Raw genomic sequence first — 27,044 nt, forward strand, 5'->3', positions numbered from 1 at the left:
TTATAATTCTTTGGCATCCCAAACAGCTTTCGGCCAAGACTTCAATCTGTTTATCTATTCCTGGCCACCACCCATAGCTCCAGGTGAGACACTTCATCTTGACTGTACCTAGGTGTCCTTCATGCAGATTTTCTAACACTCTGGTGTGCAGTTTAGAGGGAACCACAACTCAAGGTCCACACATCAGCATTCTTTGACGAACTGACAGTTGGTCTTTTCTCACCGAGAACTCTGGAAACATAGGGTTATCATGAGCTGGGCATTCTTGCATGGTGATATCATAGACTTTTGACAATGCCAAGGTCATTCCTTGTTTCCCTTTGTGTTTTGGAATTTGTTATCGGCAACTGGTCCACCAATGCTGTGTGGAACTCTTCTGCTGGGTCACAGTATGAAGACTTTTCTTCTTCAGTTGCCAATAGTGGAAGATGTGACAAGCCATCAGAGTTGCTGTGTTGTTTGGTAACCTTGAACCCTATGTCATAAGAGTGGGCTCCTAGGAATAGTGCCCAACATTGTAACTGGGTAGCAGTCATCACTGGAATTTCCTTCTGGGGTTGGAAATGGGCACAAGGGGCTGGTGATCTATAACTAGCATAAACATTTGTCCATAGAGATAGTGGTAGAACTTCTTTATTCCCCATACTAGACTAAGGGCCTCTTGGTCAATCTGTGCGTAGTTGTGTTCTGCGCTCATCAGTGATGTTGAAGCAAATACAATCGGGCGTACAGATCTATTTTTTATAATGAGAGAAAACAGCTCCAATGTCATAAGGAGATGCATCGTACGCCAGTCTGATGAGCAGAGATGGGTCATAATAGGTGAGCAGTTCATCAAACGTTATTTGTCACTTTGTTTCCTTAAATACTTTTTCACATCTTTCTGACTATTCCCACTTTGCTCCTGTCTGTAACAGTGCATTCAATGGATGCATGACCCTAGCAATATTTGGGAGAAACTGGTGGTAGTAGTTTACAAGACTGAAGTATGACCTGTGTTGTGACACATTTTCTGGTTAGCATGCCTGTAGCACTGCTTCAATTTTCTCCTATGACTTATGTAACCCATGCTTGTCAATGAGATGTCCACAATATGAGATTTCATTCTTGGTAAACTCACATTTCTCTCTCTTTGCGCTCAAACCATACTCACTCAGTGTGGCAAACACTTTACCAAAGTTCTGGAGGTGCTCGTTAGCATTTTGGCCAGTCACGATGATACTATCAAGGTAACATTGTGCTTCTGGGATATCTTGGAGCACTTGATCCATTGCTCTTTGCCAAATTGCCGGAGCTGATGCGTTGCCAAAGACAATACAATTATACTGGAACAGTCCCTTGTGAGTGTTGATTGTGAGGAACTTCCTGCTTGACACCTCGATCTCCATTTTCAGATAGGCTTGTGACAAGCCAATCTTTGAAAACTTCTCCCAGCCTGCCAAGGATGCAAAAATGTCTTCTATTCATGGCAAGGGATACTGCACAGTACGCAGCAGCAGGTTGATGTTCACTTTGAAATCCCCACATATGTGAATAGCTCCAGCCTTTCCTTCATTGATCTCCAGGACAATGGGCATGACCCAATCATTCCACTCCATCTTGCAGAAAATTCCAGACACCTCCAAGTTCTGATGTTCAGCATCCACTTTGGAACATAGTGCGTAAGGCACTGGACGTGCTTTATGGGATCTTGGTGTTGCTGCTTCATTCAATTCAGTTCTGGCCTTTATGCTTTTGAGTTTACCAATACCCTTCTCAAACACATTCTAGTTAGCACTAAGCAGCTGTGCCAGTCTGGTTAGTGCAGCCATTTGGCTGCCATTGCCTGTTAATGCCATTCTGAGAGCTTTGTGTGCCAATCTAGTTGGATTTTTCTCAACCATTCATGTCTGAAAAGTGCTGGCCCTCCACTTTTCAATACATAAGCTCTAACTACTGTGCTTGTCCTCCGTACATCACCTTCACTTTCAGTTTGCCTTTTAAGTGACAGTTTTTCACCTGTTTAAGTCTTTAGCATCACTGAGGTCTTCTCCAATGGTATCTTAGAAAACAGTGTGTTGTAGCCAGACTCTGGAATTATGGACCCTGTATCCAGCTCCGTTTTCAGTTTAACACCTGACTCATCTGTTGTGATCCAAATGATTTTGTGATCCGCTTCAGTTATACTCTGCTGTTCTAGGCATAACGGGTTCTCCTTTGTCAGACTCTGTGTTGTCTGATTCTGTTTTACATTCGGTAACTTTACGCATTTGCTAAGTTTTGTATTTGAGGCTTTTCACTCAGTTGAGCTTTTTGTCAGACTTACACATTTTCTCCATGTAACCTTGTCTGTGACACTTTCTGCAGACTTTTCCTTTGAACCAACAGTCATTTGCATCATGGAAGGATTTGCCACATTGATAACATTTTTGGTTTTCTGTACTATTCAGGGACATTTTGTGCATTTCACATTCTTACTTCATTTTCTGTAGTTCCCTGCATCCTTTGCTGCAGTCTCTATCGATATTGCAATGGTCCATACCCGTTCTGCCAGCAGCCTCATTTGAGTGTTTTGACTATGCATGCCCCATACAAGCCTGTCCATTAACGCATCAGAAAGTCCATCTCTAAAGTCACGGGACTGCAAAAATTTGTGCAGTTCTGCAACGTACTTGGAAATGCTTTCACCTTTTGCCTGGTTCCTTTTGTAAAATTTAAATCTCTCAGCTATTCTGAGCAGTTCAGGGCTCAAATGATTTGGTAAAATTGTAACAATTTTATCGAATGCCTTTCTTTCTGGCTTTGCAGGAGTTACTAAGTTCCGTAAGAGACTGTATGTTCTTGGGCCCATTAAGCTAATAAGTGTATGGGCTTTCTTTTGTGCTTCCACATTGTTTGCGCTACAATACAGTTTAACCCTCTCGATATGCAATTCCCAGTCTTCATTAGCACTATTAAATTTGTCAGCTCTCCTGACTGAAGTCATCACCATGTTATTTCCACTTTAAATTCAGCACGTCTTTCACTGTTACAATGCACTGTACTCACGTGTTTGTGAGCATCTGTGACGGCCTTCTCATGTGGTTTAACTCTCACTGTTTCATCCTGTAACTGTCGGTGCAGTTTGTGATATTTTCTGACGTTCAGGTTTGTACTCATCAGCAATTTGCTGTGTCTGTGCACAATATTAAATAAAAGCATGTATACGGGAGATGGCTTTAACTGGTGTATTCACCTTGCAGCGAGAGATATGGAGAATAATTTGCATGCATAGACAACAATGCATACGCAGACAACATGGTGCTAAGTGGAGGTGGTCATTGCCATAAAATAAATAGATCCATACATTACATTATGCAGTTCATTTTATGGGCTAAAGCCTTTAGTTAAGCCATGGATGAAAAAGGGTGACTTAGTGAGAGTCCAACAGCAGAGAGCCAGCTGATGCATCCAGCAGGAATGTAACAGAGTTGGATGTACTCAATCTTTTTCACATTGCTTGGATAATATGCCGCAAATAATGATACAATTAATCTTCTCATTATATTTGAAAACATTATTAGAAGCTGTAGTCGCTAAAATGCTTGGTATCCTAATTTTCAATGTAACCATCAGAAAACCAAAGGCCTCTCCAAATCTCCACGAATTTCAAACACAGCAAGCCAATTCACAGGGAATACAAGTGCAAATATTTGCTTGAACATTATGGGCCAGATGGCCAGGGCTCAATTTGGCCCACAGGCTGTATCTTGGCAATCTTTGAATGGTCCAGTATAGTATTAAGAAGGAAACATCTCTGTCCTTTAATGCACCATTCAATCACACTGTAATAGATATAGGATTTTATGCAATACACGTAAACACACCATTGCGTCCAATTGTTTAGATAATTGGCCTTGCAATTTACTCTGATTTTATTGCTCTGTATCTGTGAATTGAGATTTTAATCATTTGTTCTCTTATATTTTCGTGCCTACAGACTAGTTAGGGACCAGCCAGACCTGGGCTTGCAGAAATAGTTGTATAATTTACCTACATTGATTGGCTTCCTCTAATGATAACAATGGACAAATGCCGAAGCAATTAATCCGTAACTCAAAATATCTCACACACCCATCAATCTGAACAATAAGGGATCCAAAAGAGATGAAAAGTCTGAACAAGTGGGAGTAGCCTTTAAGGGCAAGTTTGAACAAAGGGATGTAATCTTAAAAATTAGACCAAAATCTTTTGAGGAAACAGCAAGAAGCAATTCCTAACACAAATAATAGGCCGGCGGAATGGCAACGGCAGAGGAGACCATTCAACTTTGGCCATCTTTGGAGGAATGAAGCTGATTCTTTCCAGGTACTCTGCAGTTTGATTTTGATTTGAAGTACTGATCAAGTATTTGAAAGCCACATTTTGAAAGTCTTTCCTGCCAGGCAATGCATTCTAGACTCAAACTGCTCATTTTAAAAAGGAGTATTTTATTTCAGTCATCTTAAATCTTTGACAGTTTTTTCCTCACCTTTCCCCCAATGGGAACAGGTCCTCTAGATCTGCTCCTGCTGGAACCCTCATTATTTTGATAATATCAATCATATCTTCTCTCAAGTATTTCAGATCTAAGCATGGTCATGTTTTTACCTAACATGACCATAACACGTCAGTACAGAATTAGACTATTTGGCCCATCAAATTTGCTCTGCCAGTCGATCATGGCTTATCCCTCTTCACCCTTTTTCCCTGCCTCTCCCTGTAACCTTTGACACCCTTACTAATCAAAAACATACTTACCAGCCTCTGCTTTAACTACCATGGACTCTGGTTTATTGGGACACATTGGGACTAGTACATTGTGGCTCAATTAAGCTACTGCCCCAATTAGCTGAACTTTCATGGAACTAATTAAAAAGGTATAAAAATGACAAACTACCATTTAACTGAGTAACAAAGTATGTATTTAAATGAATTAGAGAGCTTTGTTGTACTACTACATCACCATAAAGCTCTGTATTAGTTTCTAATAATTATTGATGGAGGAATTTATCGAACGTACACTGCATCTAGGGAACATTTTTCAACTAGTGTCAAATCACTTTGTAGCATCTTGGCAAGGGTCTGAATTTTTAAAAGTGGAAATAAAAAGCAAAATAATCAAAAATTACTGCTTTTTGTATCAGCGTCCATCAGAGCAAAGGAACAACATAACACAAACACATGTAACTGGTGCTACTCAAAAACTGTTTGCACTAAGCATGATGTAGTGTCTAATGGCCTCACAAGTACATACGACTGATGCCACTGTGTCTAGGCCTTTCTGGGTCATTCCTGGAACCATTCCAGTGAGATTCAAGATTGTGCAATGTCATTTCCTCTACACAAGGAGAATGAAGTAATTGTTACTCCAGATCCAATGCAGCACAAAAAAAACACACCATAAGATAAGGCACACAATAATAATAAAAATACAATAAATATAAATACATAAAATACATAGATTGAATGTGTGTCCATTAAGTAACTCGGGACACAGGAGTGTCTGTGCATAATGTGACTGACAGGAAATGATCAGGGAACGATGGATGGGGGTGTGGAGGGGTGGATTAGTGGATAGAGGTGTTGATCAGTCTAACTACTTGGGGAAACTAACTTTTTGAGTCTGGTGGTCTTGGCATAGAGGCTACGTAGTCTCCTCCCTGATAAGAGTGGGACAAACAGTCCATGAGCAGGGATGGTGGGATCATTCATGATGTTACTGGCCCTTTTCCTGCACCTTTCTGTATATTTGTCTTTGATGATGGGTAGGCTGGTGCCAAAGATGCTTTGGGCAGTTTTGACTACCCTTCGTAGAGACTTCCTGTCCACTGCAGTGGTGATGCCAATTGATAGGATGCTCTCTACTGTACATCTGTTGAATGGTGTCAGTATAGATGTCTACAGTCCAGCTCTCTTCAGTCTCCACAGAAAGTAAAGGCATTGGCTAGCTCTCCTGTAGTCCTTAGAACAGGTTGAAGACCGAGATTAGGAAAAACTTCTTCACACAGAGAGTGGTAAATCTGTGGAATTCTCTGCCACAGGAAACAGTTGAGGCCAGTTCATTGGCTATATTTAAGAGGGAGTTAGATATGGCCCTTGTGGCTAAAGGGATCAGTGGGTATGGAGGGAAGGCTGGTACAGGGTTCTGAGTTGGATGATCAGCCATGATCATACTGAATGGTGGTGCAGGCTCGAAGGGCTGAATGGCCTACTCCTGCACCTATTTTCTATGTTTCTATGTCTCTATGTTTATCCGAAATTCCAAAGTCTCAAAATCTTTGAAATTCAAAATTTTTTTGTGAACACTGACATGACTTCACAAATGGAAAATTCCTCAAGCAAAGGTTTCTAGGCAATGTGCATGTCTCTGTGCATTACAGGCAGTTCTTAGACGTGACCCTGTAAATATAATGAAAGGAGTTAATGAAAGTGCTGCATAAAGCAAAAAATGAAGATCTCGATTGTGTATTGAAAGAGCGGATCCATCAGCATTGAAGTGATCATATGCCACTTAACAGTATGTTGATCACGAAACAAGCAATAATCTGAAAATCAAAGGTAATTGTGAATATTCAGCAGGCTGGTTACAGAGTTTTTATAAAAAAAAATGGCATTACATTTTAAAGATTTAAAAACTTTTAAAGAGCCTGCTGATCACAAAGCAGCAGAGAAATTCATTGATGAGTTTATGAAAATCATCACTGAAGAAAATCTAACACCGGAACAACTCTACAATGCCGATTATTTTTATACCTTACATAAAACCTTTAATAAAGTAAAATACAAATACAGTGTATGGTAACCTTTTAATCACAACATGACATCGTAGACTGAAATCCTGCCATTGTTGTTGTTCAACATCAGATTCGGGTATTCTCCTGATGCTGCTGTGCTGCCTTCTTTACCCTGCACGCATTGTATTTATGGTATGTAGTAATTTTTACTGATAAGTACATACATATGATGAACAAATGTAAGACAAAGACTGCTTACTGGTAGCACATAAATTCAGAGTTGGAAATGTTGGCAATTCCAAACTATCTCATTATATATTCCAAAATTTGTATTTTTATTTTTATTTTTATCATTCTTATTAACGACCTGGATGTGGGGGTAGAAGGGTGGTTTGGCAAGTTTGCAGATGACACAAAGGTTGGTGGTGTTGTAGGTAGTGTAGAGGATTGTCAAAGATTGCAGAGAGATATTGATAGGATGAAGAAGTGGGCTGAGAAGTGGCAGATGGAATTCAACGCGGAGAAGTGTGAGGTGGTATACTTTGGAAGGACAAACTCCAAGGCAGAGTACAAAATAAGTGGCAGGATACTTGGTAGTGTGGAGGAGCAGAGGGATCTGAGGGTACATGTCCATAGATCCCTGAAAGTTGTCTCACAAGTGGATAGTGTAGTGAAGAAATCTTATGGGGTGTTAGCTTTCATAAGTCGAGGGATAGAGTTTAAGAGTCGCGATGTAATGATGGAGCTCTATAAAACTCTGGTTAGGCCACACTTGGACTACTGTGTCCAGTTCTGGTCGCCTCACTATAGGAAGGATGTGGAAGCATTGGAAAGGCTACAGAGGAGATTTACCAGGATGCTGCCTGGTTTAGAGAGTATGCATTATGATCAGAGATTAAGGGAGCTCGGGCTTTACTCTTTGGAGAGAAGGAGGATGAGAGGAGGCATGATAGGGGTGTACAAGATATTAAGAGGAATAGATAGAGTGGATAGCCAGCGCCTCTTCCCCAGGGCACCACTGCTCAATACAAGAGGACATGGCTTTAAGGTAAGGGGTGGGAAGTTCAAGGGGGATATTAGAGGAAGGTTTTTCACTCAGAGAGTGGTTGGTGCATGGAATGCACTGCCTGAGTCAGTGGTGGAGGCAGATACTAGTGAAGTTTAAGAGACTACTGGACAGGTATATGGAGGAATTTAAGTTGGGGGCTTATATGGGAGGCAGGGTTTGAGGGTCGGCACAACATTGTGGGCTGAAGGGCCTGTACTGTGCTGTACTATTCTATGTTCTATGTTCTATGTTTTATTAAAATCCAAAAAAAAAACCGAAATCGGAAACACTCCCTTCCACGAGCATTTCAGATAAGCGGTGCTCAAACATGTGTAATCTCGTGATCTTCAAATTCTTCCTAAAGTGTGATGGCCTAAACTGCATGCAATACTCCACCATTTTATAATGACATTTCTGGTAAATGCAATACTTCACCATTTTATAATAACTTTTCTGGTAACATGGTGGCGTGATTGAGTACAGTGGCCTCTATGGGGCCAAACAAAGGTGTTATTGCCTTTCTAAAAATGTCCTTTTTACGATCACAAGATACTGCTCGGCATTAAGAACTTCAGATACTGCAGCTCTACCCATCAGTGGAGGAGCTGGAGTTGGTGCAGACCGTGTTGCTGTCTGCTACAGAGAGGCAACAAAGTCTGTGTGAGAAGGCAGTATGCAGTCTTAACGGCGAGTGATTGTCAATGTTCCTTCTAAGGTCTGCTTGTGTTTGCGCGCACATATCTTTTGCTAATAGTGCACAGAGTAATTTAAACTGCACACAAATGATTGCCACCCTCCACCATGTTGGCATGTTAAGTATATTTCATGATTGTATACAATCACATTTCCTTTTCTGGTTTCTGATGCGGACGGTGTTAACAATGTGGAGTTTGCAATGATTTGTCTGCAGATTTTAGAACTATTATTTATACTGTTTTTATTGAAGAAATTATTGAGTCACCGTGTCGAATTCCAAAGATACAAAGGACGTGAAGCGCAAAAGAACTGCTGGATCATATAAATCAGAATTGCTTAAAGAAACAGTAGAAACTGCTACACTGAAAGCTCCTAAGGTCAGCAACGTGCAGCTACTAGAAATATTTATGTACAATACAGAAATTGGCGTTACTTGCATGTATTGTCACGATGTAAAAGTTGCTGGACAATTTGCAAGTGGGAAGAAGTGGAGAGATATTTGGAAGCTTGACTTTTTAAAGTGTACTTTAGCAAGCAAATCACATATGGACAGTGTGCAAAAGCTCCAGTTAAAAAATCCTTCATTACCCGCCACGTAGGCTTTGTGAGAGTGCAGATGAACGAGAGTGAAAATGACCAAACTCAGAGGAGATCAAAGTTCTTATTGACAGTGCTTTGCTAGCTGTTGAAATGAATACCTCTATATATAAAATTCAGTGCACACATGTTATTGTCACTAGGCAAAAAAATTGCACAGGACAAGATTTTGGCGCACACTATTCATTACAAATTAAAGAGAAATTTGGTGATTGCCTTAGCCATTTTTCTTGTGATCGCAAGACCCTGTTGGACATTGGTAATGTGGAATGCTGTGAGTCTGGTTCACTGGTTTATTGGCGGGACCGACGTTGGGGGAGCTGCGTGGCCTCAGTTGTAGCGAGGACTGGGCCTGGTGCTGTCGTGTCGCCTGTTTGTAGCTGCCCAGGTGAGAGGCATTGGAATCGGTGTAGTGCAACAACCATACTGACATCACCATTGCTCTCCAGTGTTTACTTGGTGGTAGACACTCTGGACTGCATTCATCTACAGACTGCTGTGAAGTTTTTTTTGACAATATTACAATATTAGTGGACAGAGGCTTGGACTTAATATATTTTTTGTGTGACTATATGTTTACTGCTATCTCTATGTGCCTTATGCTGTATATGGCTGTTGGTACTGTGTTTCGCACCTTGGCCCTGGAGGAATTGCTGTTTGATTTGTCTGTATTTATGTATGGTTGAAGGAGAATTAAACTTAAACTTGAGTTACTATAACCCTCTTGCTCCATCCCTCCGTATGTTGAGAATCTAGTATTTTTTTTCACAATTTTCTCAAACTTCTCTACCGAACGCTAACACATATATCCTAAGTTCTCTCTGTTCTTACACTCTCTTGAGAATTGTAATGAAAGATGAAGTTGCCTTTTCTTGTTCTTCCTTCAAAAATGTATAATCTGTCTGAAGTTACAGTTCATTATAAATGACTGGAAGATGTGTTGTTTCACTGCACTTAGTGTTGCTATTTTCCTTTACAGCCCCACTAACAGACAAACCGCCCAAGCTACTCTACCCTTTAGAAAACAGGTTAAACCCTGTGGAGGCACAGCTTGGTAAGTCAGAGTTTTCCTTCCTATTCATGCTATGGATGCGGTACCTGAGGTTTCTGAGGTGCTCATTAATTGTGTTGCTCATGTACTTTAACAAGGTAGTTTTTTGTTGATCCTTACATTCATTTGTCTCATCTATATGCTTTGCAGAAGTTGTTAATAACAATGGTTGCATAAATTCTGTCAGCTTTGCATTACAACGGCCTAAATCTATCAAGATACTGTATAATACTGCAATTTTTTTTCTGAAGCAACTACTCATGAAAGTATATTTGCATTTTTGTACAAATGATCCAATATTATTCAGTACCTGACGCTGTATGGGGCATAGGTGCTTCTATGATGCAATTACAACTTTGCCACTCGCCAATTATGTAGCTATTCAATTTTGAGATTGTTATTTGTTCTGACTTACTTTATATTTGCAGTTTATATTTAGTGCAAGCACAGAGGCTTTAAAAGTAATGTTGATATTTGAAAATGCCATGTTATGGCACATTCAGTAAAGTTCATACAATATCATTTTCTCGTACAAGACCCTTCTTAAAATAGGAATGACTGTAAAGAATCATGGTCAGATTTAACATTCTTTTACCTCTGAAACATTGTGTTGATGATATCAGTGAGATGCTGGTGTAGATTAGTGAAGGAAGTTTAAGAAACAAGTTTATATTTGCAGTTAACAACAACACACACTCTATCTGTTATATTCTTTACAGATAGTTCACACCCCAATTCTGATCGTTTCAATAATTTTCATATACCATACGGGATGTTAATGAATATTTTTGTTACTCTATTGTATCTGCGTGATTTCTCTCAAACTGAAGATGCCCAACCCCAGTCAGTGAGTATTTTGAGATAAAATGCGTAGAGAATTTAATTTCAGTCTGTGGTTAACCTGGTATAAAATGAGATAATATTTCAATTCCCAAATGTGATGATCTCTGCACACAATTATACCGATTATATTTCAATGTTACACTTAGGTAAACCTGATCTATCTCCTCTGATCATTTAATCACAGACTATAAATCAGAATGAGAAGATGAACCCTGGATTATGGATGCTATTTCAATGATTCCTTATTCGGATCATGAATACTAACTAATTAGCCACCTTTCCCATGGTTCACATTACCGAGCTGATGCAATACATTTCAGCACCATGTCTTATAGATGAGAAGCCCACTGGGTTGATCCATCTGTTTTTATGTTAAACTTTTTAAACACATCATGAGGTAATAGAGCGTAAGTAAAAGCATATTATTACAACATCTATTTTTGATGGCTTAGTTTTGAAAATATTTCAAATTTTAATTTTACTCCTACTTCACCAGTGACTTGCCCCTTGTCTGAGCTGCACTATAATCTTAACAGGAATGTCTGTAAATGCTTAATTGGCATTTTGTGTTAAAAATTGTATTGCATTGTGGCAGATAATGTCACAAACACATTACTAATTCAGGCAAAATCCAAAAGCTTGTCAGATCCTTTGAGAAGGAGCAATAGCTTGCAGCATTACTGAACTAAAGGGAATATTTTGTATGTATGGGCACAAATCTTAAATACCTGTCTGATTACTGTGTGTTTTTCAGAATGGGCCATTGGCATTTTGTATTAATGAAGCTTTTTTTTTATCAGTTAAAGCAAACGCATTGTTTGCAAAATATAGTTAGTTTTGGCAGTCATGATGAAGTCAAGCTGTAGGTGTCTTACAATCTGAATTACAGAAATGTGCATAGATGGAAGCAATTGAGCGGTTAGTCCCACTGCGCACAGTAAAACATTGTTAATGTCTTTATTTTAGTTTTTTGTTTGGCTTGATAAATATTTATGCCGAGGAAGTATAAATGAAGCCCGCAGTTGACACAAAGACACATCAATTATTAATACAAAATACAAGCATGCAGTAGAGCCCCAAAGCAATGAACTGAACAGAAAGAAGGGAAAAAGAAATCACATATAAAGGACAATAGGAGATCAAAAGCACATTCCCTATACAGTAGGAGTATTTTAATAAAAGAAAAAATGGTTTCTGGAAAGAAATATAGATGTAGCTGCTGACTTCCTCTGGTTAAAAAAACTCTCTTTCTCATGCAGCTAATAGATTTAGTTAAGGATGTTGCCTGGTGGCATATTTGTATTTCTTTTCATCACATTGACTTTTGCTGTAATTTCAATGTGGGCTGTGATCATGTGGCCAGTTGCTGGACATGGTGAATCCACCACCTGATCCCTGTGGTGAAGGCTCAGCCCATTTTGAGGGCTGACTGCACATGGTCCTAGACTGAGTCTTGTTATCTTGCTCAGAGCTAAAACAAACTCTGATGAGCCTTAATTCCATTCCAGTGGCCCAGATTTTGCAGTTGAATGGTGATTAAGATATTATTGACATCATTATTTTATGAAATTGATGCCAACTTTTGGTGATAGCAACATTTACAGTTAAAAGTGGAATTACTGAAGTTATCATCCTTGAATCCCCGCTTCTTGACAGGATGGGTCTTCTCTAGTTTAATCTTCGCAAATCAGTGCACTGATCAGAAGCGAGTTATAAACTAGCCTCAATGTACATAAAAACTAAGAGTCTTACACTTTTTTTTGCTGTGGTGTAAGTGCATTTGAAGTCAGATCATAAGCCATTTCTCTAGTCCCAAAAAAACAGTTTCTAATCTGTGTGAATTGATATTCTCTCGGAACAGGATTCCAAAGATTGGATTAGATTAGATGATCTTTCTTTGTCGCATGCGCATCGAAGCATACAATGAAGTGCATCATTCTGTGTCAATGACAACACAGTCTGAGGACTGTGCTGGGTGCAGCCGGCTCGTCTCACTATGTTTGCGGCACCAACATAGCATGCCCACAACTCGATGTTCAATGGAGAATAGTATGCATTGTTTTGATTACGCTTATGCTATATTGGCTCCTGTTTTAAACTCTTGTACGCACCCCATTCATAATGTAATACTCCCTATAAGTGTTTAAAGGATGAGTCTTTTTTTTCATTTGCTTTCTAGTTTCCAATCAGTGAGTATTTTTTTAGTGGTTTCTCTTAATGTTTGATGGATAGCCTTGAATCCAACAGCAAATGAGGTTGGAAAGTATACAGCACACTATCCACAAGGTCTTTGTGTGCACTTTCCCTGTAATTTCAGTGCTAGCACCATTGTTTTCCTAGTAACAACAGAATTAAAGCTATAGTGTCAATTTTATCATGTAGCCCACTCGCATGCCAACTAAGAAGTGGTCTTCATCAGACAGAGCAGAGTGCATGCACCGTTTGGCAACATTTCCTGTCATCTCACAAGATGGGGAATACAACTTGTATCTGCAAGACTGTGTTGAATAAAAGGAACAAATAGAAGTGGATTTCATTCCTGGAATTTTCCCTCGGTGTCTCAATATTCTCTCAAATGTTGGCTAATCCAGTTAATAGTTTTGGATAAGAGTGTACGGAATATTTAATTTTGCCTGCAGTTACGCCACATCTTTTCATCATAAGTACATCAGATTTTGATCTCGGTAAAAATTCATTTTAGCTCATCCATCGATTAATCTTGTTACAGTAAGACAATGGTGGAGACACTGTTAATACGAAGTTCATGGATTCAGGATACAGAAGCAATGCAATATATTAGTTTGCAGTAGTCTGCCTCTCACTCAGGAGTATCAGGAATTGGCCTGATGGTAGATTGATCTGGTTTCTCAAAGCCATCAGTGGCTGCCTCAAAAAGTGTTAGCAACTTTAGACAGCTAATGAGTGTTGGTGCCCGATTCAGGATCGTGATCTGAAAATTGCCAATAGCAGGGCTGAGTATTATAGCTCTGAAACCCACCTGGTTTCCTTGGCTCTGTAAGTCTAGGGAATACACACTCCAGTCCCGCCAAACCAAAGAGATTAAGATGGCTCTCCCACCCCAAACACTGGTTTGTGTGGATGCTGTGTAATTTGCTACCCTGTTACAACTCAGTGCCATGAAATAACGGACAACACACTGCATATGATTAAAGGAATTATATTTATGAATCTTAATTTAAATACAGGGTTAGTTAAAAAAAAAGAAAAAAAAACAAAAAGGGCCCATTATAATTAAACAGTCAAATGTGCACAAGTTGGAGCTCAACTCTTCCAAAAGTCACACTTATTCACCGATCCTCAGTAGACCTTGGCATCTTGCTCCATCGAATAACAGTCCCCCACTGGGCTGAATCCTATGACCCGTTCTCTCCAGCGTCTTCTCTCTTCATCAATTGCCGAACAAAGGATGCCGCTCACATTCCAAAGCACCCGTTACCTCTAAGCATAGCCCAAACACTGCTTCTACAGGAGGACCATTACGTTAGCAGTGAAGCCTTTCGCAGGGTATTACAGCTCCAAGAAACTTAAATAAATGCAGCAAGCAGTGCTGAAAGTCATACATTAGGAAGATGAAGAAAATACTCCATCCCACATGACACAGCTCAGGTGAACTCTTTGTGCACTCACAATAGTATGCACCTCATCGCATGCATCTCCCCATCTCCACCTTAGGTAGAGCTCGTGTTGTTTTAGAATGGATAAATTGTGTGTTTTTCTTCTGCTGTTGAATTAACAATTGTAATGAAAGTAAACACCCACTCTTTTTGACCGTCAATCAGAAAATTTTGTTTAAAAGCAGTAAGGTGGTGATGTGTAATTTCTGATGACAGCTGCAGGAGAGGCAGGATGTGATAACATAGGCATAATAGATGGTCCAATGACTTGAAGCCGGCTTTGCATTGTTATTTTGACTGATGTTACCGAGTGCTCTCTCATCTATTCTGAGCTGATTTTACATTAGTTGACAAAAATGTGCAGTTTATTTTGGTAACATTTTATAATTAAGCTTTATCTAGTGCTCAAATTATGTACCAATTATGTGTCAGCCTCAGAGGTATCGGTCTGTATCGAGGCTCTGGGTGAGTGCAATTGTGTGATTCAGTGCTAAATATGTTTCATTCTGAATTTAAATGTCACTCTTCCTGTTCCATTCAAGAAGATAAGCACATGTCTAGAGGGTGACATGAGAAAATCAATCTCTTCCCCTTGCTGCCCAGTTATATGGTTTGCAATTGCACTGCAAAATTGCCACAGAAAAATATGTCTTTTTGCAATATTATCCCTTGTTACAGAAATGGCTTTCTGTGAATAGTAGGGCCTTAATTTTGCAATAAAGGCAATCAATGTCCTTCACCAAAGGGCAAATCTCTGAATTATCAAACGACCATTCTCTGTAAATAGATCTGAGTCAGTGCCTCTTCACCCTGGGACACCTGACATTTGACGAGTTTTCTTCACTTTTTGAGTTGTGCACCGCTACCTTAAATTATCATGGAAGCCAAGAATCAACTACTATAAGTAAATGCTAGTAGCACACTGTTTCAATATTATGACATCCACTTGCAATTAAATAATAAAACTGAAATGCACCTTCAATAATGCCAATTTAGAAAGCTTTACTTTTTACTATCCTAGGAACAGTTTTGTTTCTTTTACCCTCCAGACATGAGCTTATCTTCTTGAAAGGAGGAGGAAGAGTGATAGTTGAATTCCAAATGGAAGATATTTATCACTGAGTCATGCACCCTGAGCCTCATTATAGATTAGTAGCTGCTCAGCTGACACAAACTGTAACTGGTATATAATTCAAGCACCAGATATACCTTCATTATAAAATGTTACCAAAATAGGCTACACATTTTTGCCAACTAATACAAACCATCTCAGAATAATGCTATGCTATCCCCTGCTGAAATCCGGAGGAAAACACACAGAGGGGGATCACAAAGCTGAGGAAAGAGGACCGGGTCGAGACAACAGAGACTTTTGGAGAAGAGGAGTTCGGTGGGTAATACTGTTCCGCCTGACCTGAAGTGCACCGAGAGCGGTAAGCGGTGTGAAGGAGTGGGGTGCTTACTGATCTGGCTAACAACGGATGGTGCAATCCGGGGTACATTACGATCGAGGAGCGTGTTGCAGACTGGATATTGAACTTTTTACTGTGGCACTTCGGCCACATTCCACCGTGATACAACACTGGGCGGCACTGGAGGTCGTTCCTGCCTGTGGCCATTGAATGTGCAGCTCCTCCCGTGGAGGGTCAGACACCCTGAGCCAATAGACTGGTCCTGGACTTATTTTCCATCTGGCATAGTTTTGCATTTTGTTGTTTGATTGTTGGGGTTTTTTGTATTGCTATATTTACGCTCTATTCTTGGTTGGTGTGGCTGTGACGAAACCAAGTTTCCCTCGGGATTAATAAAGTATATCTATCTATCTAAGCAGATGACGAAAGGGCACTCGATGGCATCAATCAAAAATCTGAGCAATAATAAGAATGTAAAGCAGGCTGCAAGTCTTTGGACCAACCATTATGTTCATGTTATCGCATTCTGCTTCTCCTGTAGCTGTTGTCGGAAGTTACATATACACCTTGTGAGTGGAGTCTAGTGGATGAGAGCAACAGCATATGCACAGCTAATACCCAGCTGAGATATGAAAAGAGGGCTAATCACAGGATCGATCATCATGCTTCATTGACTTGATCCCAAGTCTGCTATGGAGCTCAATGTTTCTGCTTCTGGTCCAGCACCCCCTTTCACCTTACATCAAGCACATACTGAACAGGGGAACAATTTTCCCGCCAGCACTGTTTAAAATCAATGTCTTGGCTAGTCCCTAGCGTCCCTAGTGTTGTCAGCCGCTTTATTTATATACATGGTGCTTTCTGGTGCTCACCTCGGTCTGCAGGACGCGGGAGTCAGTTGCAAACATGATAACTATTCACCTTGACTGAGAGGATGTGCAAGAAACATGGAGTAAGTCAAGCTGCAAGAAAGAGAGGTTCTTATCTGGAGAACCTGCCCATCTAAAGTTTCTAACCTGAACTCAGTGAGGAACAGAGAAATGTACACTGTAGTGAGTTCTTCACTGATATGTATCACTTGCTGTTGCCTCAACTTCAAATCAGCCGCAGAAATTATAAAACAGTACTGTACAGGAACAAGCTCTTCAGACTACCATGTCTGTACCATAATGATGCCAGATAGAACTAAACAGACTGCCGACATATGATCCATGTCCGTCCATTTCCTATGCGTTCAAATGTCTGGCTAAATGCCTCCTAAGTGCTGCTGTCATATCTGCTTCCCCCACAACCCCTGGCAGCATGGGACTTAAAAAGGATGGTCAGTCTGCTTGTGGCTGAGAGCAATGATATGTTGAGCTCCTTCTAGCTTGCAAATGTGGATGATTGCAAGGCATTGTAATTTGCTAAGGAGTCCCCTGAGATTGTCCATACAGAAAGAGGTCATTATATTTAATCTCCTCTTGCTACAGGCACGTGGGTAAAGCAAGTGAACAGCTTTGCCAGGATCCAGACTTATTATGGTGGACAGTGATGTTGACTGCACATCATGTGCAGACACCACCTCTGAGCTCTGAGACGAACCACAATTGAAAGGGGTTCCATTCCTGCAACCTCACTCTTGTGTGGTGGAACCACAGTACCACATTTACATTTTGAAGTGACAATTACAACAGAAACTTTGTGGGTGTCAATTGTAAATGCAAGTGTAAAGTGAGGAAGGAAATCTGTTTCAGTGTGAATTATAGAGGCTGTCCTTAGTTTAGCTCTTTGGTGCAGGAGCCAAGTACTCAGTTGACAACTAGATCTTCAGTGAAGGACCTGATCTTTGAGTTTTTACTTTTTACTTTGTTTCTGGAGGATTCTTTGATCTTTCCAATCCTCCTTTATTTTATCCAGAGAACTAATGCTCTTCCCTGCTTGGTCAATTCTTGTGAATATCTTCTGCATTCTCTTTAGGGCCTTCACACCATTCCTAATGAGAGAATTGATTGACAACTGAAACTCCAATTACATCACTCTATGTGAAACAGAACTTGCCCTGCACACGGCTTTTGTATGCCCTCTGGTATTAGACATTTCAACCCTGGGAAAAATATACTGGCTGTCTGCACTATGCCTTCTCAAAATCTTTTACACCTTCATTGGATCTCCCCTCAACCTCCACAGAAAACAAGTTTGTTCAGACTCTCCTTATAGCGCATGCCCTCTAATCCAGGCAGCATTCTGATAAACTACTTCTGCACCTTCTCTAAAACTTCAGCATTTTCCCTATGATGGGGTGATCTGAAGTGAATGCAATACCCCAGACGTGGTCTAGTTAGAGTTTCGTAAACCTGCAACATAACTTCCCAACTCTTGAACTCATTTCCTTGACGAATTAAGGTATTCATGCCATTTACCTTCTTTACTACCCTATCAACCTGTTTAGCTACTTTCAGGGATCTGATCTACATTTTCATCCAGGTCATTTATATATATCACAAACGGTAAAGATCACAGTATAGATCCCCGCAGAATATCACCATCCAAAATAAGTCCCATTGACCACTACCCTCTGTCTTCTGTGGGCAAACCCATTCTTCTGCTCTCGGGTCCAATGCCCTAGATTGGCAGTCTTTCAATTATTCTGTTATGATTATTATTCCATAGATTTATTCAGTATGCCCACAAGAAAATGAATCTTAGGGTTGTATATTTACTTTGATAATAATTTGCTTAGAACTTTGAATTCTGAAACCACAGAACCAATTCACCATGGATCCCATGCATCTTAATCTGCTAGATGAGCCTCCTATGAAGGGCCATGACAAATGCCTTACTCAAATCCATATAGTCAACATCCACAGCTCTACCTTCATCTATCACCTTCATCAGAAACTCAATAAAATTTGTAAAACATGACCACACAAAGCCATGGTGATTAGGTGTAAATAAGCCATGGTTTTCATAAATCCTATCTCTGGTAACTTCCTTACCACTGATTTGAATCTCACTGTACTATAGTTTCAAAGATTATTCATCTTTCCCTTTTTGAATAATGAAACAACATTAGTTATTCATTAGTTCCCCCAAGACCTCTTCAAGTCCTGTGGCTAGACAGCACATGAAGACATTAGACAAGGCCTCATCTTCTGCTTCTCTTAATAACCTAGGGTATATCACATCAGACCTTGGGAAGGATGTAGTGTTGGATCCCTTAAATAATATTAAGAGACCCAGTACTACCTCTTTCTTCATCTCAAAAGATCTCCTGTCTTCTACGTCTTTCTCTTTGCTAAATACTGATGCAAAGTACTCATTTAAGACCTTACCTACAACCTCAGCCTCAAAGAACATGTTCTGTGCTTTATCCTTGAATGGTCCTATATGCTTTCTAATTATTCTCTTGCTCATGATCCCTTGGGATTATCTTTAATCTGACTTGCCAAGGCTCCTCCTGGCTTTCCTAATTTCATTCCTGAGTTTTTTTCTGGGTTCTTTATAATCCTCAAAGGATCTGTTTAATCTTAGCTTCCTAAACTTTACATGTGTTTCCTTTTCCTTCTTGACTAAATCCATCACCTGTCTTGACATCAAGGTTGGCTGACCTTACCACCCTTGTCCTTCCTTCTTACAGGAACATTCATGTCTTCTTCAAATTATCCCTGCATCAGAAGAGCTTCCAATGATCCCAGAAACTGAAACCCTGTGCCCTGCACCAGTTCCTCAGCCACATATTCACCTGTTCTATCTCTCTATTCCTGCCCTGATTGGCACGTGGCACTGGGAATAACTTTGTTAGGGAAGAGCATTTCAGTTGTACGTGAGCCAGGTTTTCTGCAAGTGATCTCCCAATGCTACAATTACATGCAAGAATCTGTTTCATTGAAAGGACTGCTGAGAAAAAAATAAGAGTCAATTTATGAGGCTTTCCCAAAACAGCATGAAGCAATGCAGCAGTAAATGAGGGGAATGTAAACTGGAAGCATGGCATATACACAGAGGGATGCAACATGAAGAAATAAATAAAATAAATTAGTAAGTAATTAGGCAAAGTAATTTGATTATTCAAATCCTAATTAGTTAAAGTTCAGTTAAGAATATATATACTACATGAGTAATTATTACTTTGTAATTTTTGTAATGTTTCTAATTAAATATGGGATATAGGAAAATGTCATTTTTTGGTAACTTCTTGTTATTAAGAGATAGCTTTGTAAATTTTATAGCAGAGTAAGCATTTTTATTTTGATTATGATTACTGGCTTCTGGAATTGGGCTAGTTGTTGTTGCAAGACTCTGAAAGATGGTGCTGCCAGATTTTGGTAGACAGGCAATGTTTTCCTTGGCCTTGCCCTCTTCTACTGGTCTGAGTTTGCCATATTGGAACTGTGCAGCCTTCATCAGTTTTCAGAAATCAGATGCCACCTTCCCAATCGAAGGTGTTGCGGTGCCACTCTGATGGGGCCATTTTTTTTTATTGTTGTGACTGAACCACTTAGTAAAAGTAAAGTGCAGACTGAAGAGAGCATGGTTTTCTTGTCAAAGATTGTCAGTCCTGTGCTTAGATTGCATAGTTGCAACCTAATGTATCAAAATAGCAAAAAAGAAAATAAATTGATTTTTGAAAGTATTCACAATGCTTTATTTCATAACTGTATTATACGTGTGATGAGAATATACCAACTATGCAGACCCAGCACAACCTGCTTCGTCTGTAACAACTATTAATAATGAGTCTTCTTTCAGAAGTCTTATTCATACATCATAGCAGAAGCCTCTGTGCTTTACTGCCTGATGGAACGTGTCATATTTCTGTGTTATTGTCTGAATAAATTTATAGTATGCAATTCTGTTCATGCAGTTACCATGGAAAAAATAGCTTTCAGATGTGGTTTTTCCCAGTTACTGATGCTATATTAAACTGTAAATTCAAATTGAAATGGAATACATATTATCAGTATAGTTAAGTCTGATTGTCATACAGATATCAAGTTGAACATTCTGGTGATGATATGTTATAAGTTTGCATGCTCTTTCTTTGTTTTATGGCTATCTGGAGAAGACGAATCTCAGAGTTGTATATGAATACATGCTTTGATAATAAATGAACATTTGAACCTTTGAACCTTTTTTGCGTGACCAAAAGTGCTCAAACAGATTTGATATTAAAGAGTCAAAAGAGGAGAATGAGCATCTTAATTACATGAAGTATATAACAGGGAGATAAATGTAATAAAGTACCTGTCCAATTGTCTTTTAAATACTTAATTGTGCCTACCTCTACCAGCTGAATTCTTAGACATGCCCTCTCTGTGTGAAAAACAATTGCCCCTCAGGTTCTATTTAAAATCTTCTCCTCATCTTAATCCTATGACCTTTCATTTTAGGTCCCTTACACAGGGGGAAAATTGCTGTGCCAATCTACCCTGTCTACACCCATCATAACTTTATATATCTATATGAGATCACCCTCAACCTCTGCTATTCCAAGAAAAAAACAGCCCCAGCCTATTCAATTGCTCATTAACAGGTAACATATATGTGAATCTTTTCTGCATATGATTTGAATCATATGCATTTCCATATAGCCCAATTATCAAAGTGGTGCTTGCTTCTTGTCACTGTAATCTTAAAAGGAAATGATGTTCAAGAGCCGAATGCATGCGCGAAATGAATTCATCAGACACTATGAAAATCTGTGGTTCTCTGCAGAGGAGGTCATATAAGAACAAGAGTTGTGCTAATCTGAAGATATTGGATTCTCCAATATGTATGAAGGAGCTTTAGCACAAGACATGTATTATCATATGTAAAACAACAGGAATTGTGCAGATGCTGGAAATTCAAGCAACACACATCAAAGATGCTGGTGAACGCAGCAGGCCAGGCAGCATCTCTAGGAAGAGGTACAGTCGACGTTTCAGGCCAAGACCCTTCATCAGGACTATTCATCTATTATCATATGTGGTGGTTTATGCACTGAAATATTCAGCCATGTTTTAATGGAAGTTTGAACATTTGAATTGTCACCAAAATCAAAAGGAAGTTGTATCAGTAATGATTTCATTTTTTTCCTCTGGATATCATTCTTTAAAACTATTCTTGGAATTCTCCTTGAAAATGTTACCAAGTTAAATCATTGCAGATGAGAAACAATGGAATACATAGCATTTATAGAACATAGAACAACAAAGCACTGGAACAAGCCTTTTGGCCCACAAATGAATTAAACTGGTGACTAACTGCCTAACTAAATGGGTATCTTGCCTATTTCATTTAGAAAGTGACAAAAGTGCAAAGAATTTGAGTGGTTTGATTTGCAAGAAGAAGGTAGAAAATTGACCTTAGCAAAGTGAGAGTGCTTACAGTGAGCTTGAGTGAACGTGTTCAGTTCATTAAAGTGATCCCGCATTACTGAATCGAGATCTACAATACAGTACTCAAGAGTTTGCATTGCTGCTAGGTAAATCTTGGCAACAGTAACATTTGCTTGGCTGGTCTAAAGAAACTGTGAGATAGTATGACAGTAAGGAGAAATAGTAAAGGATATATGCTGCATTAAGTATTGTAGTAAAACCATGCATTTGTCTTCTGATTTAAAAAGTTGCTAACTTCTCCCTGAAACAAACCATCAGATAAATGAAGGATAGTCTAAAATGGAGCACAGTATTGGTAATTTAGTATCTTGTTTTGAATGATGGGCAAAATCCAAATAATCTTGTATGAATGAGCCTGATTTGGAAAACTTTTCTTCATCTATTTGTCCTTGTAGCTTATCAATTGTTAATTTGAAAAAGATGATAACATTTTGGATGTTAATATGCTACTTCCGTTCCAAGAAGCAAACAATAATTTGGGTGAGAACTTGGCTGAAGAACTGTCCATTGTCTTCTAGTGACATGGCAGTCAGTGACACTGTTTTTAAGAATCATGCATTTCTATATGACTGTAACTCCATGCAGATGCAGAATGGAATGAGAGCAACCTTAAAGGTTGTTTTCATTTAATCTCCTTGCTTGTCCCAGGCAAAGGATAGAGTCAAAGACAAAGCTATTTTGTTAGTGTTGTCTGGTTTGCTCATTAGATGCACTTGCATGTAATCTTGTGGACACTTTTGGACCAGCTGATGTATTCAATGTCCACTCACTGGTTGACTGCAGAGCATCAATGTTGTGTGACCCTGCTGTAGCTGTTCTTCGATCTGGCAGGCAGCCCAATATATAGATTTAAAACACAGTGCCAATACAATTTTTGTGTGTTTGTATATGTGCTTGTGTACGTTGGCTGTCACTTTGGATCCAATCTGCTAACCAAATTAGCCAAAGAGCATGCACTATAAGCTCAGTTTCTCATGTGGAGCAAAATGACAAATTAATTGACCCCTCTTTTCCCATGATGAAGTAAAATTGAGTAAAACCCAGTTCATTGGATTGGCAGTACAAATGTGGCTCTACCTTCTTTCAGCACTCTTGTTGAACCAAACTCCCCACTGAGATTGTTGGATTTTAAATATAATCTATATCTAGTCCCAGTCAATATCACCCCTTTACAATACTAACTCTTCACAGCTCCATATCTCAACTATTGAGTCACTCTTTAGCTTCTACTGTTATTTTGCACTGTAACTTGGTATTTACTGTGACATACCAACAAGATAGCTATGTGATTCTCCTACTGTAGTTGATCAAGACTTCATTACTCCCATAAAACAAAGCATATACTGATCTTGAGGTTTATATTGATCAGATGTGTTTGCCTAGGTGTCTTAAGAGAATGGCTGAGATAAGCACCTTGTAGATAATTTATTCCTGCAATTATGTGAAGAGTTTCAGACTGTCCTCCATATAAACCCTGTGGAATCAGATTCAATCAGGATGTGTGAGTCTGAACTCAAGTAATTACATGGGGATGACTGTGAAGACAGAGAGCAGAGCAAGATCAGTGCGAGGAGTACAACAGCAGCAACAGTAGCATTCAGCAGAAAAGTCATTACTACAGGCAATGTTAAAAGATGACAGAAATAAAACCAAGCTTCTCATGAAACAAGTATGATGAATTGCTGTGTTCAGCTCTGTTTGAGAACAGATATCACCTTTGTCTCAGAGACTCTGCAAGAGTAGAGTTCATCTCATGGGTGATGCTTGTTATCTGTCCTTAAGGCCCAAATACTGTACAATAGTAACATCGATTACGAGCTTAAATGTATTCCTTCATAATGTGTATATAGAAAAAAAAGGACAGGACTGTGACTTAACCCAATTCTGACCACAAAGCTTATACAGGTGAAAACCAAAAATGTGTTCAAACATATTAGAAATATTAGTCATTTCTGGAATGTGCTTGGACTTTATACAGAACATTAACTGACATTCATATGCATTTATGCACAGCATTATAATGGTGCCTGAGTGCATTTGTAAGTTTCTATATAATAAGCTGGCTGAAGTCTTCTCAGCTTACCAAATCCTCAGCAGATGCTGCCACCGAAAATGTTTAAAATTTATACATATTCTGTCACAGAGCTACTCTCATCAAAAGCCGAGTGTGCTCAGTGCAGGGTAAACAAGATGCAGCTCAATGTTCACACTGCATATTTAGAAGCTGTGATGTTAGCAATCTGGTGCCTGTTTCAGAGAGTTTGAGTTCAAGGCCTACTCCTTCCAATTTCCAAACAGCCTTTAACATATTCCAATAATATATTCAAATTAGGAAGAAGGATTTCAATCATAGCATCCTGTGCTCTGAACTGCTGACTTACACAAATTTTCACCATGGACCGAATGGTCCAAGAAAGCATTGAGAATATCTGTATTGGCTTTAAAATTGTTGACCAGTGACAGAGTGCAAATTAGTTGGCTTGAGATCTTTTATTGGATGTAGACTGGCTCATCTTCATTGCCACAACATTGGAATGCCACAGAAATCATCGGGGAAGTCTGGCACCGGCCCCCATGTTTCCAAGACACTCACTTCTCTGTTAATCCTGAGGGCCAAACAAAGCAGCATGTAAGTTTATCAAAACCACTCACAGCCTGCTTGGTGGCTCAGAGTTTCCACTTCATCTAGCTATAAATGTTGCACCCAGCCCCTTATCTTTACACAGTACTAACAAGTGTGAAGTGTGTAAGGTACTCACTTAAATTGATCACTGACTCTGAATGCTAAGTCTGTAGAGCATAAGGAAGCAGATCAGAATTAAGCTGTTGGATTCATCGAGCCTGCTCCCCCATTCAATAACGGTTGATTTTTGCTTTCATCCCCACTCTCTTGCCTTCTCCCGATACACCTAATCCCCGTAACAATCAAGAATTTATCAATCTTTGCCTTAAATACACATAATGACTTGGCTGCCACAGCTCTCTGTGGTACAGAATTCCACAGATTCACCATTCTCTATATGAAGAAATTCATCTCCATCTTGGTATTAAAGGGACAACCCTGTGCCTTGGATCTTAGACTTTTTACAAATGAAAACATCCACTTCATGTCCACTCGATTCATGCCTTTCAGTATTTGGTAGGGTTTAATGAGATACCCTCTCACCCTCCTGCACTTCAAGCAAAAATGCAGATCCATCAAATACACCTTATACATTAAGTCATTCATTTGTAGGATCGTTCTTTTGAACCTCCTGTGGACCCTTTCTAGTGCCAGTCCTTAGATGCAGTACCTAAACTGCTTGCAATATCCCAAATGTGTTCTGACCAATATCTTAAAAAGCCTCAGCAATACATCCTTGATTTTATATCCTAATCATCTCAAAGTGGATGTTAACATTGCATTTGCTTTCCTTAACTACCAACTCATCCTGCAAGTTAACATTAAAGGAATTCTGAAGTAGGACTCCAGATTCCCAATGCACTGCTTTTCCTTCCAAATTGCACCCCTTGTTAAAGTCAATTGTCTTAATATTGGATCATTAGTCGAAAATGCATTTGCCCTGATTTGACTTTAAAGGCAGATTTCCTTAATTCCAACTCTTGAAGTTCCATTTTCAGGGGGCGATTAAACGTTTGTAGTTTTTCCATTTGATTTACATTTTGATTTAGAAAGGATAGTTTAGGTAGAACACACAATTGTTCCAACAGAAGCATTGGTTTATCATAATAAAAACATTAAGCCAATGTTTAACTTCATCTGTCAATCATTTGCTAAGCAAAACTAATTCCTTTGGTGCCACCTTGTGGTAAGATACTCCACACATCAAGAAACCACGTTGCGCGAAAAACTCCCCAATGTCATTTTTCAGTTTCTTTGTGATAGTGTACAACTAATTTCTCTTTCAATCAAAGACTACAAGATAAGGTAATAACGTAGTTGGATTATATTGTTTAAACAGCATGCTAGACTGCATAAAAATAAGTGTCTTTTTGAATTTGCAAGCATTTTTGTTGATTAAAGATAGCATTAATTATCATACTCCCACAACATATATATAACATAGTATGTTATTATATCTCCTGTAATAACATATCTTTGAAATGTAGAGGACAAAAAGAAATACAAATTGAATATATAACGTCACACATTCTTTGATATTTTGTTGCAAAAACTAGCATGAGAGTGGTTTCCATGGAAGCAGCAGTTAACTTGATGTTGTGGTTTAAACATCCAGCTTGTGCAAACTCATTTTCCTTTTTAGTGATCAAAGATACCTTTAGATACCAGTAATTCCTCAGATATGTTTAGTTTCTGTTATCAACAATGAAAAACTTCTATGCCAAATTTTAAACTGTGGTGATAAATGGAGGGGTTATCTGTGCTTAAGTATTTGCTGCCAAAATATCTCATACTTCCACCGTGAAGGTCTTTTTCCTAAATTATCTCTATAATTTAACTTTGAGCAAATATGTATTCTAGAGCACCGAAAGAATGCTTGATACCAGCTCTATTCCATTCCTTTTCCTTTTCTGCCTCTCATTGAATATTTTGTAATGAAAGCTATTCAGCTCCTATCTAGCCTCAGTCACATCTTGTTGATGCTTTAGTATCCTCACTTCTGCTGCAGTATGTACCATTAGACCTCCCATTTTGTTTTACCAA

The 27,044-nt window shown here is 39.1% G+C and overlaps 1 protein-coding gene across 1 annotated transcript in view; it reads left to right on the forward strand.

Moving 5' to 3' along the window:
- The window catches only part of LOC140199805 (interleukin-1 receptor accessory protein-like 1), a 786,158-nt gene that overhangs the window by 376,647 nt on the left and 382,467 nt on the right, over positions 1-27,044 (forward strand). The window contains exon 4 of the mRNA XM_072262294.1: positions 10,055-10,129. Within this exon, the coding sequence (XP_072118395.1) occupies positions 10,055-10,129 (75 nt within the window). The remainder of the gene's footprint in view (positions 1-10,054; positions 10,130-27,044) is intronic.

This window comes from Mobula birostris, chromosome 6 (genome assembly GCF_030028105.1).
Source record: "Mobula birostris isolate sMobBir1 chromosome 6, sMobBir1.hap1, whole genome shotgun sequence".
Taxonomy (NCBI): domain Eukaryota; kingdom Metazoa; phylum Chordata; class Chondrichthyes; order Myliobatiformes; family Myliobatidae; genus Mobula; species Mobula birostris.